Here is a 16,898-nt window from a genome sequence, read left to right as displayed (position 1 = left end):
TCCGTCGAAAATTTTCCGTCAAAAATTTACATTTTTCTTGTAGTATAATTACATTAGTTTGAACTGTAATATCAGACTTTTAAATTATATATAAGATTTTATAAGTTGGACTTTTAAAATCGATTATCGGATATTGAATTTCAAAAGTCCTTTTATAAAATTAAATATTTAAAATTGATCAAATAACCAGTTTTAAAAGTAAAAAATAATTAATTTTAAAAAATAACTAATTTTAAAAATATTTTTTCTACCAGGATCAATTCCTTAATTGGTATTATTTTATGCTTGTTATGATTGTAGGGTAGAAATTTATTTGAGTAAATTATGAATTGTTCACCATTGCAATTAATGATTATGTTATTGTTGTCGGTGTATGTTATTCGAATATATTCCAATTATAGTGAACAAAAGAAATATCAGTTATTTCATTTTTTATTAGAGAAAACAAACATAAGAATATAAAATATTGTGGTTGAAATTGACTTTACAAGACATCTCATACATGAAATTAAAGTTGAAAATCATTACATCTTGTATAGGCACATGGCGGATGGTTAACTAGGTGGGGAGGATTATTGTCAACATACAACTCTCACCGAACTAAGACATCAATGTGAGTCTTTCTCACCCCAATATTCGTAATTAAAAATATTATATGTTATTTATTTATTTAATTAAAATGCTTTGGAAGACTAATTTGTTGTTTTAAAATGTGTTTTTATGATTGAAAAATGTTTTAGAAAAATAATGTGGCTCGAGTATAATGAATTTTATTTTTAATTTTTTTGGACCTTATCCTCGTGACCCCAATAAGTTCTCTTTTTCGTTTAGATCTAAACCTTTTTTTTTCTGTGTTTTGGAACCCTCGTTAAGAGCCCCGTTATCTAAAAGATGAACTATGAAGAGGCTATTTATGTGCTAGTTTGCACCCTTATATTAAACCTTGTTTGTTCATGTAAAGGGAGAGTGATTTGTCTCATCCATATGTATAATGAAGGTTGTGGTTAAACAGATTGAATCTAGACCTCGTAGGTTTCCGTTTAACTTAAATCTATGTTTAACTTTCTCGACTAGTTGTGAATATCCTGAAGAACAAAATTGTTTGAATCAATTGGATGGACTGTTGTATTGCCAAAATTGGATTTGTGTTATGGCTTGAAATTAGGGTTCACATGTAATTGATGTATCTAAATAAATAGTTTATATATGTTACTCTTTTTGTGTAATTTACACACACAGAGTTCATCATATATTTTTGTTTTCTCTCTTATCACTTATGGAAAAGGAATACAATTTTCATGAAGTTAAGTGAAAATATAATGTTTATTTCAAACTATTGTATAACCAAATTTATTTAAGATCTACTATAGTACAATATAATTTGTGCTTACTAAATATGTGGAATTAGGATACAAAACCTTTAATATCAATATATATTCTGAAGAATAATGAACCAAATATTGTAAAAGAAAAATTATATTTTAATATTTAAATGCATCAGTCTTTAAATGGATACACTATTTGGAATTCCTTTTCCTGTTATTCCAGGCCCTGAAAATGGTTTCATTTGCTCATAAGGTACTAACCCAACACCATGCCTATTTTTCAAATTACGATTTGCATTCCTCGAGTCTATAATGCCTTCAATTTCTTCTAGTCTTTTATGAAACCTTTCAAAAGCCGTCTTTATAGTTAGATTTTCAGCCCATGCTGGATTCATGTATTGCCCAATATACTCTTCATCTGGGGAATGGTATGATAAAATGTTAAAAACTACCATCATTGTAATTGCTTGGATTTGTGATGGGAAACACTCCAAAAGAGTTTGCTCAGGTTTGTTTAGAAAATTTTCCCATTCTTCCTTAGAAGGGTCTTCTGTAGGCATTTTGTTTCTAATAATATTGGGTCGATTAGGAAAATAGCCTCCATAAGTATATTGACCAAAGTTTACAGCTGCATGGTGAGCAGATGCTGTCCAAGTTACGGTGTTGATGATGTCAATAAGATCTTTTGGTGTTTTAAGATTTGGCCACCATGGTTCCTCAGATTTGTCTCCATGACCCACTATTCGAATTTCTCTCCACCATGATTGGAGCTCATGGTCAGATTCTATGGTGCTTGAGTTTGGATAGTAATGGTTGACATACTCCGTGACCCATTGTTTGATAGCATCCCATATGAGGAGACCATCATTAGCAAAAGGGTAGTCTTCAATTGCTAGCTTTAGGCCATGTGGTGCACTATCATCTACTTCAGCCATTCCTCTAAAACAATAGTAATTAATTCAAATAAATGTTGTTCTAAAATGAAAAGCACAAGAAATCATAAAGCATCTATACATATAATACCTATCAATAAGATCATTAGGAAGTGCTTGCAAATCAAATCGCCAAAATTGATCATATGCCACAGAGCTTAACTCCATTGAATATTTATTAGGCGAAAATGAGTTTTCAATGATCCCATTTGCATTGATAAGAATTTCACGAGCAAGCGAATTGATAGCCAAGGTATATCTTAGATGTGGTTGCAGTATTTTGTAGATTGGATGCAAAGTGCTAAGATGCCTATTTGTTGCAATGACAAATGGTTCCATGACAGCATGAGTTCTTAACCTACAAAAATTGATAATTTACTTAAATTAGTACTGAATCACTTAAGACTTTGAACTTTTCAAACCAATTGGTAGAGTCAATGTAACTCAAACTACAATATGGAAGAAAATGATATGATTATACTCACCAATGATTTACAAGTTCATGATAACCAGAATCATGGGCAATAACATGAGCTTTGGCAAGCCTCCAAAGCCAAAGATTGGTTGAATCAGAAATACAATGAGAAGCGGGAGTAAAAACTTGCTTCCATTGTGGCTTGCCATCCATAGGAGGTCTAGTGAGCTCAATAGCTAGTGGCTTCAATGTGCCTTGTTTAGTGAGAAAGAATAATGTTCGTGATCCATATAATGTGGTCCCTTTTATCTTTCTCACTTTGCTTACGTAAGGTATAAATAAATCATGGTAGTCTAACATGTACAACTTCTTCTCTTTAATGGCCTACATGTATTGAAAGTAAACAACTTTTAAACATAACACATTCTAAATTTATTTTAGTCATAAATACTTTGGTACCTCTTCAATTGTGCCATAACCAATTATTTGTGGTTCAATGACTTCTCTGGTGATAGCTGATTCTGGTGGACCATAGATTTGGGGTTCTAGTTTACTTCTTAGAGGCCATTCCTACATCGTAAATATACCAAGAAAACATTGAGATCCTTAATAAATAATGACATTGTGAGGGTAGTAATCATATTTGCAAAATTTCTTACCTTGACCAATTTGATGCTATATGGGTTCACCCCTGCCAAAGTCTCCCTAGCAAATTCCTCATCTGAAAACCAAAAGAATTTGTCCCCTACATTTCCAAAAATCACAATCATCTTAGATAGAAAAAATTTTCATTTTGTGGTATCTTAATATTAAGTAATTTTTTGTCAACCACTTGAACTTTGGTTCACTATATTAACCAAAGATCCCAATAAAGGTGATGGACATAACCATAATTCTCCCTGCAATCATCTAATTGTTAGATTCAAACGAAGTATTGAGTTATCAATAATGAAGTGATTAAGAGTACTTAACGCATGTTGTCCATAAATGTTCAAGGCTTTGATCATAATAAAATAATACATTACTATATTTGCGAGAAAATAAAAGTATCTAGTATGACACTAAAGGTAAATTTCATTAGAGCATGGAGTGACCTTATGCTTTATTCAAACTTCAATTTCAAAGGATTATAACCGAAGAAGGCTTATTAGAGAATAAAAATAAATATTAAGCCTTAACATAAATCGTTAATATTTTAAGAAAAATATTCCTTAACAACAATAATATCTACCATCTAGGGCCAAAAAAAAATTATTAGTTTATCTCATCATGTACTTATTCAATATTTATACTACATTTGGATCAATAATTTGCAGAGTATATTAGACCATAACAAGCATTTTTAATGTATTTATAAATGTGCTTACTTTTAATTGTTTCTGGGGCGTCAAAGCGTAAAAGGTTTTTGCTATCATTAGCAGTCTTGATTAACCTAGGAATGGTGCTTTGTAGAAATGTTAAGCCATTATCTTCAAGAGATGGTAACTGAAACCCTTCTTTGTAGATAGTGTCTATGTCTTCAAAGCTTCTAAATCCAAGATTTTGGTCAATGAGAATTGCATCAAAGAATTCTGAAATTGCACTAAGTCCTGAGGATATTGATGTCATTGTGAATTGTGACTGTTTTATATCAGAAAATGTCTCATCACGAGGAACATAGAAACTTGAACTTCTCTTCTCAAATGATGGGTCTGTTAAACAACAACAATAATAACAAATTAAAATAGAAAAGAAAATTTTGTTAACTGTCATCTTCAAAACTTTAAATCTTTCCACCATAATAAATAGTATAAAAGAAAAGTAAACAAAGAAATGATTAAAGCTACGAATTAGTTACTTAGAGATTAAACTTGGTCTTAGTGAAAATCTAATTTTAGAAATGATAACTAATTACTATGCCATTTAAAGCTTAAAACAATTAAACAAACATCAAAGAATATACATTTATACATTTTTTCCAATATCTACTATTTCATTTTTAGTTATTCTTAAAATTCTATTGTTCCAAACACATTGAGAAACACATCAATGTTATTTGCATCTATCTTTATAACTTGAAAGATCTCATTTCCAATTGATTTTGTTATTAAACTAGAAGAAATAAGAAGAGTACACGTGTTGATAGAAATAACATTCATATTGTTGAAGTAAAAAAATTGATATAAAAGATTTATGAAAAGTTATTTCAAAATATATAGGCCAGAAAAGGATGGGAAAAAAAAAGGTGGTAACAAATAAAAAAAAATCCAATATCCCATGAATAACTAAACAAAAACTATTTTTTGACTTACTATATGACAATATTTAATGAGTTACTAGTTTAAACTTATGAATTCCTATAAACTATTTAAACCTATTGCAACTTGTACATTTTAACCAACTTTTAGAAGCATTTCCAACTATATTTAAACACATCCTCATTAGTATTTTTTATATTAAATGATGATGTTTATGGTCAAATGAAAAATGTCACATTAGCATAAATGACCTGAATTAGAGTGCGTTCGACCCGTACGACACCGCCTTGGATATGGATGTTGTTTGGTGCCACCAAGAACAGGCCTTCGGAGGTCAGTGTTGGAATCGGGATCCCCAAGATCATTGTATACATCATAATCATATATTCTGTCAAAGCTCTTGCGCTCCCCTTCTCCATTCCCTCTTAATCGCCCCAACTCCTCTTCTCTGAGCCTTCTCAACCCACTTGGTGTTTTTGATGACAAGTAACACTATTTCAAATACAAATGAATTAGTTAACCATAAGAACACTATAGTATAATTTTTTGTTCTAAAAAGAGGAATGCATTTTGTATCATTGTCTTGTGATATTCTCTTTATTGAACATTAATTTGTTTTCTTTTATTTGTATTTTGTATAAAAATATTTTTAAAAGGAGCATGTTATATTTTTATTCATGAGTTCTCTATATACAAAATAAAATTGTAATACAAGAATTCAAAAAATCAATAGCATCCTATTCTTAAGAGAGAAAACAAAGCCTAAAATAGTCAAAATAATTTGTTAATATCTTTAAATCTAAATACTTAAAACATAAATAACAAATTCTTATTAAAAAAAAACTAAATTTCATCTTTGTATACAAAATATATTTATGCATATTCTTAACATTTATGTTGGCCAATATTGCTAGTTAGATAATTAAATTTTTGTTACACCACAACAAGAATCTAAAGAACCTAAATAAACACATAAATATCGGTTTAATAAGGTTTGATATTGTGCTTATGTCCTTAGGAGCAAAGTAATTTTCTTTCAATTATTGATCAAAAATAGGATTATATTATATTATATATATATATATATATGAGGAGGGATCTATTCACTCCAAAAGTAAGTTTAATTAGACTTGTTTTACTCAATAAATCATATTCTACATCAAGTTTTAACGATTTTTAACTATTAAATTAAAAGTTCTTATGTATAGATCAAGTTTACAAATTTTTAAAAAAATATAAGAACTATTTGATAATTTATTTCATTAATTCAAATGGAAAGATAATCAAAAAAGCATTTAATACGTTGATTTGAATTTAATAATGAGATATCAAATACATGGTTGTCAATCTCTAGTGATAACTCGTAAACTCGTATGAGTTTACGAGATTAGGACAACTTACTTGTATAACTCGGGAGTAAACTCGTTTTTGAGTAATCTCGAAGTAATCTCGATGATCTCGTGTAATCTCGCGAGATCAGTTCCAAGTTTAAGAAATCACTTTTTTTTTCACTTACACAAAACACTCGTTTTGTGTTAGGGCACTGGTGCTCTCATTTTCTCTCTCGAACGAGTGCACAAACATTGTGTTCTTCTCCTCCGTGTCTCATTCTCCTCCACGTTGTCTCCTTCTCCTTCGCGCGCCTTCGCGCTCTCCTTCTCCTCCGCGCGCCTCCGCGTTGTCTCCTTCTCCTCCGCGCGCCTCCGCCGTCTCCTTCTCCTCTGCGCGCCTCCGTTGTCTCCTTCTCCTCTGTGCGCCTTTGCTGTCTTTTTCTCCTCCGTGCGCCTCCACTGTCTTTTTCTCCACAAGTCCACGACAAAGGCAAATCATGCGGCTCCGCTATCTTCTCTGTGCGCGAATCACTTCTGTGCGAACCAACTTTGGTTAGGGTTTTAAATTTTACTTATTTTTTTGTGATTCATTGAATCATTGTTAACTTGCTTCTGATTGCAACTTTGATTATCATTTCTGATTCTATTTATAGTGATTTCTACTATAATCATGTATGGGACTGGATCAAATTCTGCTGATAGTGGATCAGGAGTAGCCTTCTATGTTGCTAGAAATAGAAATGCTCTAGGAAACAGGTCAGATATTGGGTGGAAGCATGGGACAGATGTTCACGGCAATGCAAGAAAAGTTAAATGTAATTATTGCTCAAAGATTGTGAGTGGAGGAATTACTAGATTCAAGCATCATCTTTGCAGGGACTAGAGAAGATTCAAAGCCTTGTGCTTCAGTGTGCGAAGAAATTAAGTTACTTATGTTAAAAATTATTGTGGAGGCTAAAGAGGCATCATTGAAGAAAAGAAGATTGAATAGTATTGATGAAGAAGAAGTTGAGGAACAACAAAGTCAGGGGGTGGCCTTAGAGACAAATAATTAAAGGATGTTGTGGTCCAAAGGAAAAGGAAAAGTTCTTACCAGTAGTGGAGGAGGAGTTCAAGCAACTATAAATCAAATGATGAAAAAGGGATATAAAGAAGAAGTTGATGCTCAAGTTGCTGAATTTTTTTACACAAGTACCATTCCATTCAATGTTATTAAAAATCCAGCATTTGCAAAAATGTGTGACATGATTGGAAAATATAGAATTGGCTATAAACCTCCATCTTACCATGATATTAGAGAGAAGCTCTTGAAATAAGCAGTCCAGAACACCAATTTATTACTTGAAGAATATAAGGAGGAGTGGAAGAGAACTGGTTGCTCAATTATGTTTGATGGGTGGACAGATAGAAAAAGGCGATCTATTTGTAATTTTTTAGTGAATAGTCCAAAAGGTACTGTATTTTTATATTCATTAGATACTTCTGATATCTCAAAAACTAATGACAAAGTTTTTAAGATGTTGGGTGATGTAGTGGCATATGTTGGAGAAGAGAATGTAGTGCAAGTGGTTACTGATAATGCTGCAAATTACAAGGCACTAGGAGAATTGTTTATGCAAACTTAACAAAACTTGTATTGGACCCATGTTCTGCCCATTGCATTGATTTGATATTTTAGGATTTTGAGAAACACTTGAAGGTTCATCAAACTACTATAAAGAAGGGGAGGAGGATCACTACCTACATATATGGTAGAAGCATGCTAAAAAAGTTTACAAAAGGAAGAGATTTGATTAGGCCTGGTATGACTAGATTTGCAACAGCTTATTTGACTTTATCTTGTCTCCATGAAATGAAAGCATCATTGATGACCATGTTTAGCTCTGAAAAGTGGAAGAAGAGTAAGTTTGGAACTTCACAAGAGGGAAGAAAAATTGAAAATATAATTTTAGATAGTCCATATTGGAAGAATGTAACCATTTGCCTCAAAGTAGCTACCCCTCTTATGGTAGTCCTTTGATTGGTGGATTCTGATATAAAATCGGCCATGGGTTTTATATATGAGGAGATGGATTGTGCAAAAGAAAGGATTCAGAGCAACTTTAATAATATAAAAAAAAAGGTAAGATTTCTAAAGTTTATTTCATTTAAAATGTAATTATGTTATTTGTGTGTGGTTATTTGATTTATTTCTAATATACTACATTTGGTATTTGTGTAGCTATGAACCTATATGGGAAATTGTTGATAAGAGGTGGGATAGTCAACTTCATAGGCATTTACATGCAGCTGGATATTATCTTAATCATCAATTACATTATGAAGCTAATTTTAGAAATGATGATCATGAGGTGAAGCATGGGTTGTTAGACTATATGAAGAGATTGGTAAAGGATCCTGCAATAAGAAAAAAAAATAATATGCAGTTTTTTGAGTTTCATTATACTAGAGGACCTTTTGGCCTGGATGATGCAAAGGAATGTAGGAAGGCAATGCTTCCTGCAGAATGGTGGGGATGTTCGGGGATCATTGTCTAGAATTGAAAAGGTTTGTCATTCGTGTTTTAAGCTTGATTTGTAGTTCTTCTGGATGTGAGTGTAATTGGAGCTCATTTGAAATGGTGATTGAAGTTCATGACCTTTTTATGGTTTTCAAATTTCTTTATTTAATTTTAGACTTAAATTAAATGATCAATTGATCATAATATTTTTTTATATTATTTTCTAGGTTCATACAAAAAGGAGAAACCGCTTGCATCAAAAAAAGATGAATGACTTGGTGTATGTCATGTACAACTTGAAGTTAAAAAAAGTAAAGTAATAAGAAAAACAATTACTCTTCCATTTGATGATATTCAATCAAATGATGAATGGATAGTTGAAGAAGGAGACAATGTTGGTTAAGAGAATGTTGATGTTGAGCAACCTCAAGGTGAAGGAGAAGGTGGAGGTGATGGTGTTAATGTGCAATTGGATGGTGGAGGTTCAAGCTTAAGTAATCCAACTTTGGATGCATTTCATCTTGACAAAATGGTTTTTGATGATGATCTTAGCAGTGAGCATTCATCCGAGGAAAATGTTGATGGAAATGATGATGAAGACCTTGGAGTTGGAGATGATATTATTAGAGGATTAGACATGAAAATTTGAAGATATTACTCATGTGATGTTTTAATTTTTTATTTGTCTATTTTTAAGAACTTGTGTTTTGTCATTTGTGTGAACTTTTGTTAAGAACTTTTGTTAAGAACATTTATTATTAATGTAATTTTCTATTTTACTCTTTAATATAGAGTTAAAATGTTTAATTATTATGTTATTTTTATTTTTTATTTTTATTTTTTTTTATTGAGTAATCTCTTACGAGTTTATGATACGAGTTTACGTAGTCTCCACGAGATTACATAAACTCTCGAGATTGACAACCTTGATCAAATAGTTTTCAAATTTTTAAAAAAATTATAAACTTAATTTATACATTAAAATTTTTTAATTCAATGTTTGAATCATTAAAAAAGATAATCTATTATAATTTATCTATTATACCCCTTTAGGATGAACTTAACCTTCACCTTGGATGTAAGACCGTGAAGCAAGTTGTGGCTAATAAGAAACACTACAACAAAATTCATTTTTACCGACAATTATTTACCGGCAATAAATTAATTGCCTTTGTTTTATTATTTAATAAAAGTATTAGTGACTAATATATAATGGTCACTAAAAATATATTTATATCACACCAAAATTTACTATTAGCGACAATTATTTATTAAGAAAAACTTTAGTCCCACATCAACTAGAAATAAGATAACTAAAGAGTATATAAATGAATAATAACTCTCACCTTACAAGTTTGTTATGTAGGATTGAGTTAGACCTATAACTTATTATTCTAAATTAGTATGAGATTACTCACTATTATCAAGCTCAATAATCTTTAAACTTAAGGGGGTCGACTATTGATCAGAAAATATATATATATATATATATATATATATATATATATATATATATAATTAGAAGACAACCTTCATCTTAAAGTCTCACATCAACTAGAAATAAGGTAATTAAAAAGAATATATAAGTAGAAAGATAACTCTCATCTTACAAGTCCCACATCAACTAGAGATAAAGTAATTATTTATTTGTACTCATCTTACAAGTCCCACATCGACTAGAAAGTAAAAAATGTCACAAAAAGATATACACTTTTTTCGACCATTAAGGATTTTTACCAGCATTTTAAATAATTGCCGCTAAATATTTTAGCGACACTGCATACAATGGCTAATGTGAAAATGCCGGTAAAAGATTTTGTAATAATTTTTATTACCACTAAAAGTCATATTAAATGCCACTAAAAGTCTATTTTGTTGTAGTGAAAAGATAATTTGTTATAGTTTATCTATTAGAAAAAGATAATCTATTATAATTTATCTATTACACCCCTTTAGGATGAACTGTAACCTTCATCTTGGCTGTAAGATCATGAAGCAAGTTGTGGCTAATGGCTTGATTAAGATGTTAGCAAGCTGGTCTTTTGTGGAAACATGAGAGACAATTAATTGTTTAGCTTGAACTTGTTCCCATAAAAAGTAATAATCAAATCAAATATATTTCGTACATGAGTGCAAAATTGGATTGGAACATAGGTATGATGCACCTACATTATCACACAAGAGTCATGGTGGGGAACAAGTGGGTACATGTAACTCGTTGAGCAAGTCTGTAAGGCATAAAATTTCAGTGCCCCTATGATTTTACGATATTCAATTGCATCCATAGAAGGTGTTCTGTCATGAAGATGGAAATTAGATGACTAGGATAAAGGTGTAGGAGATGGTTTTGCCCCTTCGATGTCAAACTGCTCAAGGAATTCTCTAATATATTTGTGTTGTGAAAGAAAAAGTCTAAAAGGTGTGGGAAATAGTTCTATACCCAAAAAATAGTATATATGGAGCCCCTAAGTTTTTCAAGGAGAAACGTTGAGAGAGAGCTTCACTGAAATCATGAAAGAAGTGGGTATCATTTCCAGTAAGGAATAGGTCATCAACATACACCAAAAAATATGTTTTGGTGCCTTCGAAGCATGTATAAAATAAAGAAGGATCACATGTACTGGTTTGGAATCCATTTGAGGTGATTAAGTGCTTCAATGTTTCATGCCAAGCTCAAGGGACTTGTCGCGGGCCATAAATGGCTTTGTGCAATTTACATACATAATTAGGATGTTAAGAGTCCTTAAGACAAGGTGGTTGCCCCATGAATCAAACATTCTATTTTTATAGTAATATTTTCTAACAATAATAAGTCTTCAAAACATTCTAAGGAAGTTTTCCTCATTCAATTTCTAAAATCTGTACTTTTTAAGGCTAAAATTTAAAAAAGACAGAATAAATAGGCATCTCAACTTATAAAAGAATTTTTAGAAAGTAATTGGTATGTATATTGCCGGTATAATTTTATCTGATTATCCTTTAATTATAAATTACCATGTATAGTAAATTTGTTGATTTATACATTATTTAACTTTAAAATTATATCAATGTGATTATTTTTAATTTAATTAATAATACAAACTTTTTTCATCATAAAAATTAACCTCAATTTTAGAAACTTTAATCAAACAAGCCCTCATCATCACTAAAATCTGAACATTTTTCCTCGTAACTAAATAAATAAATAAATCTCATGATACTAACCTTGTCAGTAAAGAAGACTCTCTTCACTGGATTATCATGCTTTGACTGAACCCATGAATGACAAGTGAGTTGCACAGGGCCATCAGGGAAGCCTTCAAAGACTATCTTCTTTAAGAGCATCTCCTTGTTGTGTTTATTCTCAACCAATACAGCACCCACTTTTCCAAACTCTGCTGGTACCTCAAATGTGGCCTCATAATGCACCTCATTATCTTTTTCCTCAGTCTTGTGTGCATTACCTTTTATTGTCTCTCTCTCTTGGTTCGTTTCTTTATTCACAGAAAACAAAGGGTAATGAAAGTAAAAACACGAGTGAGAGAGTCACTAAAACTAAATATATGTAAGTATATATCTATTTAACATATAGTTACATGTAATTTAAATATTGATTTTAAATGTAATTTAATAACATACTTTATGTGTCATTATAACATATACCAATAATTTTTAACAATATATCAACATATGTTGTATTTAGTATGTGGATAAAAATACCTTTTAGTAATACTTATTGTGTCATTATAAGGCATGCCACTACATGTCAATTTTCTTGTAGTGTGTAAAACTTTCATTTACCAAGAGAAATATATTTTGTAATTTGATTGAATTTCTAAGATTTTATTTATTATTAAAATCTCTCTAATATTTATAATTAAAGGTTGAGATTTTATTATTGGACAATAATATCACATGAGAAGATCTAAAGAGCTGTTTATATATACAACTATTCACCATTCATTAATTCATGATATCATGATAATCCTTACTCCTATATAAGAATTTTAATTACAAACTTGGTAACTGGAGGTGGGTATTTAAGTTATTGACTCGAAAATGATCTATTTACTCTATATGGATTTTTTTTCATTAGTGAATTTGATGCCAATGGATTTATAATAATAATCCACGCACTCTACTTATCCATCTTATTTAGATCTCAGTGGTACTTTTAATCTATGGAGTAAGTGGGTTGGTAAATTAAAATACTTCATTTAAATTCAAGATTTTTGGTTTTATTTGTTTAACTTAGACGTTATATGAGGTCAGATTTGTGGGCTATTGGCCAGTTGAGACATTAAATAATTTTAAAATGTTAATTATTTATTAATTAATAGCTTTATTGTTTAATAATTGTAAAAATGACTTTTTTTGGTGCAAGCTTATTTATTAATGTTGTGTCAAAATATGAAATACTAAATAAATAAAATAATAAAATATGGGTTTGTGCTAACCAATGTTTTAAAGTTATTTGTTAAGGAATAAAAATAAATAAATAAAAAGTATTAAAGATAACGTTAGATTTTAATGTCAACATCCAATTTTAAAAGTGTTAAGATATAATATTAAGAGAAATAAAATCAGTTCTACAATTGATTTTGAAGACTCAAAACAATTGATTTTGTTGACATTTTTTTAATGATGATTGTTAGTCATTAGTGTACTCTTACACTTTCAAATATTTTCTGTATACTTAATCAGTTCATGTTTTCCAAAAAAAATTAACTGAGTAAACAATCTAATTTTGAATTTATCAATAATTTATAACTTTCAAATTTTCCAATATCTTTTATTTTTTTTTATTTTCTTATATTTTCAATTTTTATATTTTTTTATTCTTAGACCTGCTAACCAATATTCATTCATATATATTGACTAAGCAGATTGGACACAGATATAACAAATATATAATCCATTTAATTAATGAATTTGATATATCCCATCTATTTAAATATATACCAAAATAATTTGGACAAAATGTAGCGGACTATTTCATATATGTCCACCTATATTTATAATAAATAACTTGATATTACTTTACTATACCCCTAAAACTTCGTCACGACTCACAAAATAAAAATAATAAAGGTTGACTAAAAAGGTCAACTATTTGAAACTTTAGTTGTTAATTTCTCTAAAAAGGAAATCGTCCACTTTTAACACGTTTTTTTGTCAACTATTCTTATTAACAAAAATACAAGTCAACATGACATGTCATCCGCGTATATATGTGAAGTATGTGTTATGCCATACATCGCACGGAATACCACATAGTACTACATGAAGACATCATGTGACATTACACGAGATCGCCACGTAGCACGTCCATGTATGTCATGCGACATCCATATTACAAAATTGATACATAGATCAATTTTATTTTATTTTATTTTTTTACGAATGCCACACTAAATTTTTTAAAACTTTTTTGAATCACGTTGAGAAGTGGGGCCCCATACCCGACTTCTAGTGCAAATAAAAGTGTGGCATTACATCAATGGTTGTCTTTTCTTTTTGGTTTATCTTTTATCAAAAACGAAAGAATTGGACTTTTAAGGATTGTGATCTTCTGAGTGGGCCAGATAGATTACAGTATGAGGCTAAAAATAGGTTACGAGGGGAGTTATGATCTGCAATGGATGAGAACGTCCAGAGAAGTACTCCAAAAACATAGCAATATTATCTTTTTCCATCTTATTTTCCATTTTAAGTAAGCTTTAGCCAATCGACTCAGTATTTTAGCCAACAGAGCAAAAGCAACGTTTTCTCTTGATAAGAGTAAAATAGTACATTTAGTGGTGACTTTATGATCAAAATGAATATTCAATCTAAATTTTTATTAAGGAATACAAATATAGAACCATTTCAACTAACCATTTTTTTATTTAAAAGATTTTTCTTTTTTACTTTTAAGGGAATGAATCTTTGATAACAACTGAAAATCATAAATTATGTCTTAAATTATAATTGTGTCAATGAAAAATAACACTAATTTTTTTATATATTAAATATGATTGATTATTTTGAGTGAAAATATTTTTAAGTTATTTTTTCAATGAAAAATATTTTAAGAATTTTCTTAAGTTCTTATTTAATTCAATTTTTATTTATCATATTTATTTATAAAATAAATTTTAATATTTTTAAAATAAATTATTATTCAATAATCTCATCACAATATAAATTATTTATCATAAATATAAAATATAATCTACTTATTAATAAATATTTATTTATATAATTTTTAATATAACTTATATATTAAAATAGAGGAAGAATCTTTTTATTCTATGAGTAAGTTTACCTAGACTTACTCAGTTCATTAACTCATGTTTCACATCAAATTTCAACGATCCAACTGTTGAATTTAAAGTTCTTAATTTATTGATCAAATCTGTAAATTTTAAAAAAAATTGAAAATTATTTGATACTTCATTTAATTAATTTAGATTGACGGATAATCAAAAAATTATTTTAAACATTATTTTAAAGTTTTTAAATTTTTTTTTAAAATTTTGTAAATTTTATATATATTAAAAACTTTTAATTTAACAATTTAATTATTAAAATTAAATATATCCCATGAATTATAAAGTAAAATAATTTTATAAAAAATTACTCTTAGAGTCATTTAATTCATCCTCAATATATATATATAAAGATGGAAATGAAAAGTGCAAAAGAAGTTAAAACTTACTCGAATCAAGCTCCTCACTAACAAGCTCCAAAACAATTGTTTTTCCAATGAACTCTTCAATCCTTTCAACACCACCTCTAACGAGATTCGTTAGGAGGCCAGCACTTGGTTTCACGGTCACAAAGGCCTTCACATTGTGAGTTCTAGTGTCGTTGGAGACGCCAATGTTTCTCGTCATCGTGCACCCTATGCGAGCCTCTCTCTGCCCTCGAACACTTGGGAAACTACACTGTTTACGTCGTTGGCTCAATAACCAACGATTGCGAGTGCTTTTCTTATTATGTGTGCACAATGGGGTGAATGCACTCTTAATGCTGAATTGGTGCACACGATGATTAATATTTAGCAATAGCATCGTGTTGGGGTGTTGTTTCTGTGGATATAGTTGGTTACGGAACATTGCTTCTATTTAATTAAGTGAGACGCGTGGTGGGGTCTCTATCAAAATTCTCGCGTCTTCTTCTGTGGACCCCACCTACTACTACTTGCGTGCAGGATACCATATGACAATATAAAGAGAGTTGCTACACTTTCCAAAAAAAGGAAACCAAACAGCGTCTGAATATTAAAATATTTATATTTTTTAATAAATTTATTGTAAAATAATTATTTAATTCAGTATTTTATAGTTTAATTTTAAAAAAAAAAAATTGGAATGTATTAGATCAACAATTTTTCCAATATAAAAGAAAGAACAGCATGAGGAGTAATAAATTTTCTAATATACTATTTTTGGAATATACATGCTTTGTGGATTAAAATTTATTATGCTTCTTTAAAATTATAAAATTATAAGGGTCTATTTAGATAATGCACTTCTAAAATAGAGACAAGATAAAATTAATATATGTATAAATTAATTTACTTGTATTAATTTTTTTTAAAAAAAATTAACTTATGTATTCACTAATTTTAATAATTAGTTTATGAAAAAAGTTTACTTTACTTTTCTTTTTTTATGAAATGTTTCTTTGTTCAAACATATTCGTAAGTAAGATTCACTTAACAATGAATAGTGAAATCTACACGATTTTATAATTTTAACAAATTTTGATGAACAAAAGTGTTGAAAAAGTTTGTCATTGAAATTTTTTCAATTATAAAAATATAATTTCTTGTACAATTTTAGTATTAAATTAAGTATAAATTATGCTTGTCCCACTTCTTATATAATTAATTACTTGTATTCATGATTTTATAAATTTTAATATATTTAAATTAATAATATAAAGTTGATTATCCTCCCAACCATATAAATAGCTATAAAAGTAGGGTTAGGTATTGGTGAGATAATGAATGAGCTGAAGTGTAGGGTGTAAAAAGGAAATCTAACATGGGGAACCACGTTATTGTCACAAGTTAGCTGCACGTTCAGATATATTAATGACGAATCTGAAAGATTTTAAATGAGGATTAATACTACATCCTCCTGCCGACAAATTTGAAACACGTTTCCATTGTTTAAAATATTTATACTTT

The 16,898-nt window shown here is 29.5% G+C and overlaps 1 protein-coding gene across 1 annotated transcript; it reads right to left on the bottom strand.

Annotated features, from left to right (window-relative positions):
- Positions 1–1,460: 1,460 nt before the first annotated feature.
- LOC109789563 (linoleate 13S-lipoxygenase 2-1, chloroplastic) lies at positions 1,461–15,811 on the bottom strand. Its single transcript, XM_020348544.3, has 9 exons — positions 15,420–15,811; positions 11,945–12,213; positions 5,161–5,401; positions 4,040–4,363; positions 3,332–3,417; positions 3,132–3,242; positions 2,743–3,056; positions 2,349–2,615; positions 1,461–2,264 (listed from the first exon to the last, which is right to left on the bottom strand). Exons 1-9 carry the CDS (start codon positions 15,772–15,774, stop codon positions 1,505–1,507), a joined length of 2,727 nt encoding a protein of 908 aa, XP_020204133.1. The 5' UTR covers positions 15,775–15,811; the 3' UTR covers positions 1,461–1,504.
- Between the last annotated feature and the right edge of the window lie 1,087 nt (positions 15,812–16,898).

The sequence above is a fragment of the Cajanus cajan genome, chromosome 1, assembly GCF_000230855.2.
Source record: "Cajanus cajan strain Asha chromosome 1, NIPB_CcT2T_4, whole genome shotgun sequence".
Classification (NCBI taxonomy): domain Eukaryota; kingdom Viridiplantae; phylum Streptophyta; class Magnoliopsida; order Fabales; family Fabaceae; genus Cajanus; species Cajanus cajan.
The sequence above is the reverse complement of the archived record's forward strand: the minus strand, read 5'-3'. Positions and strand labels throughout refer to the sequence as shown.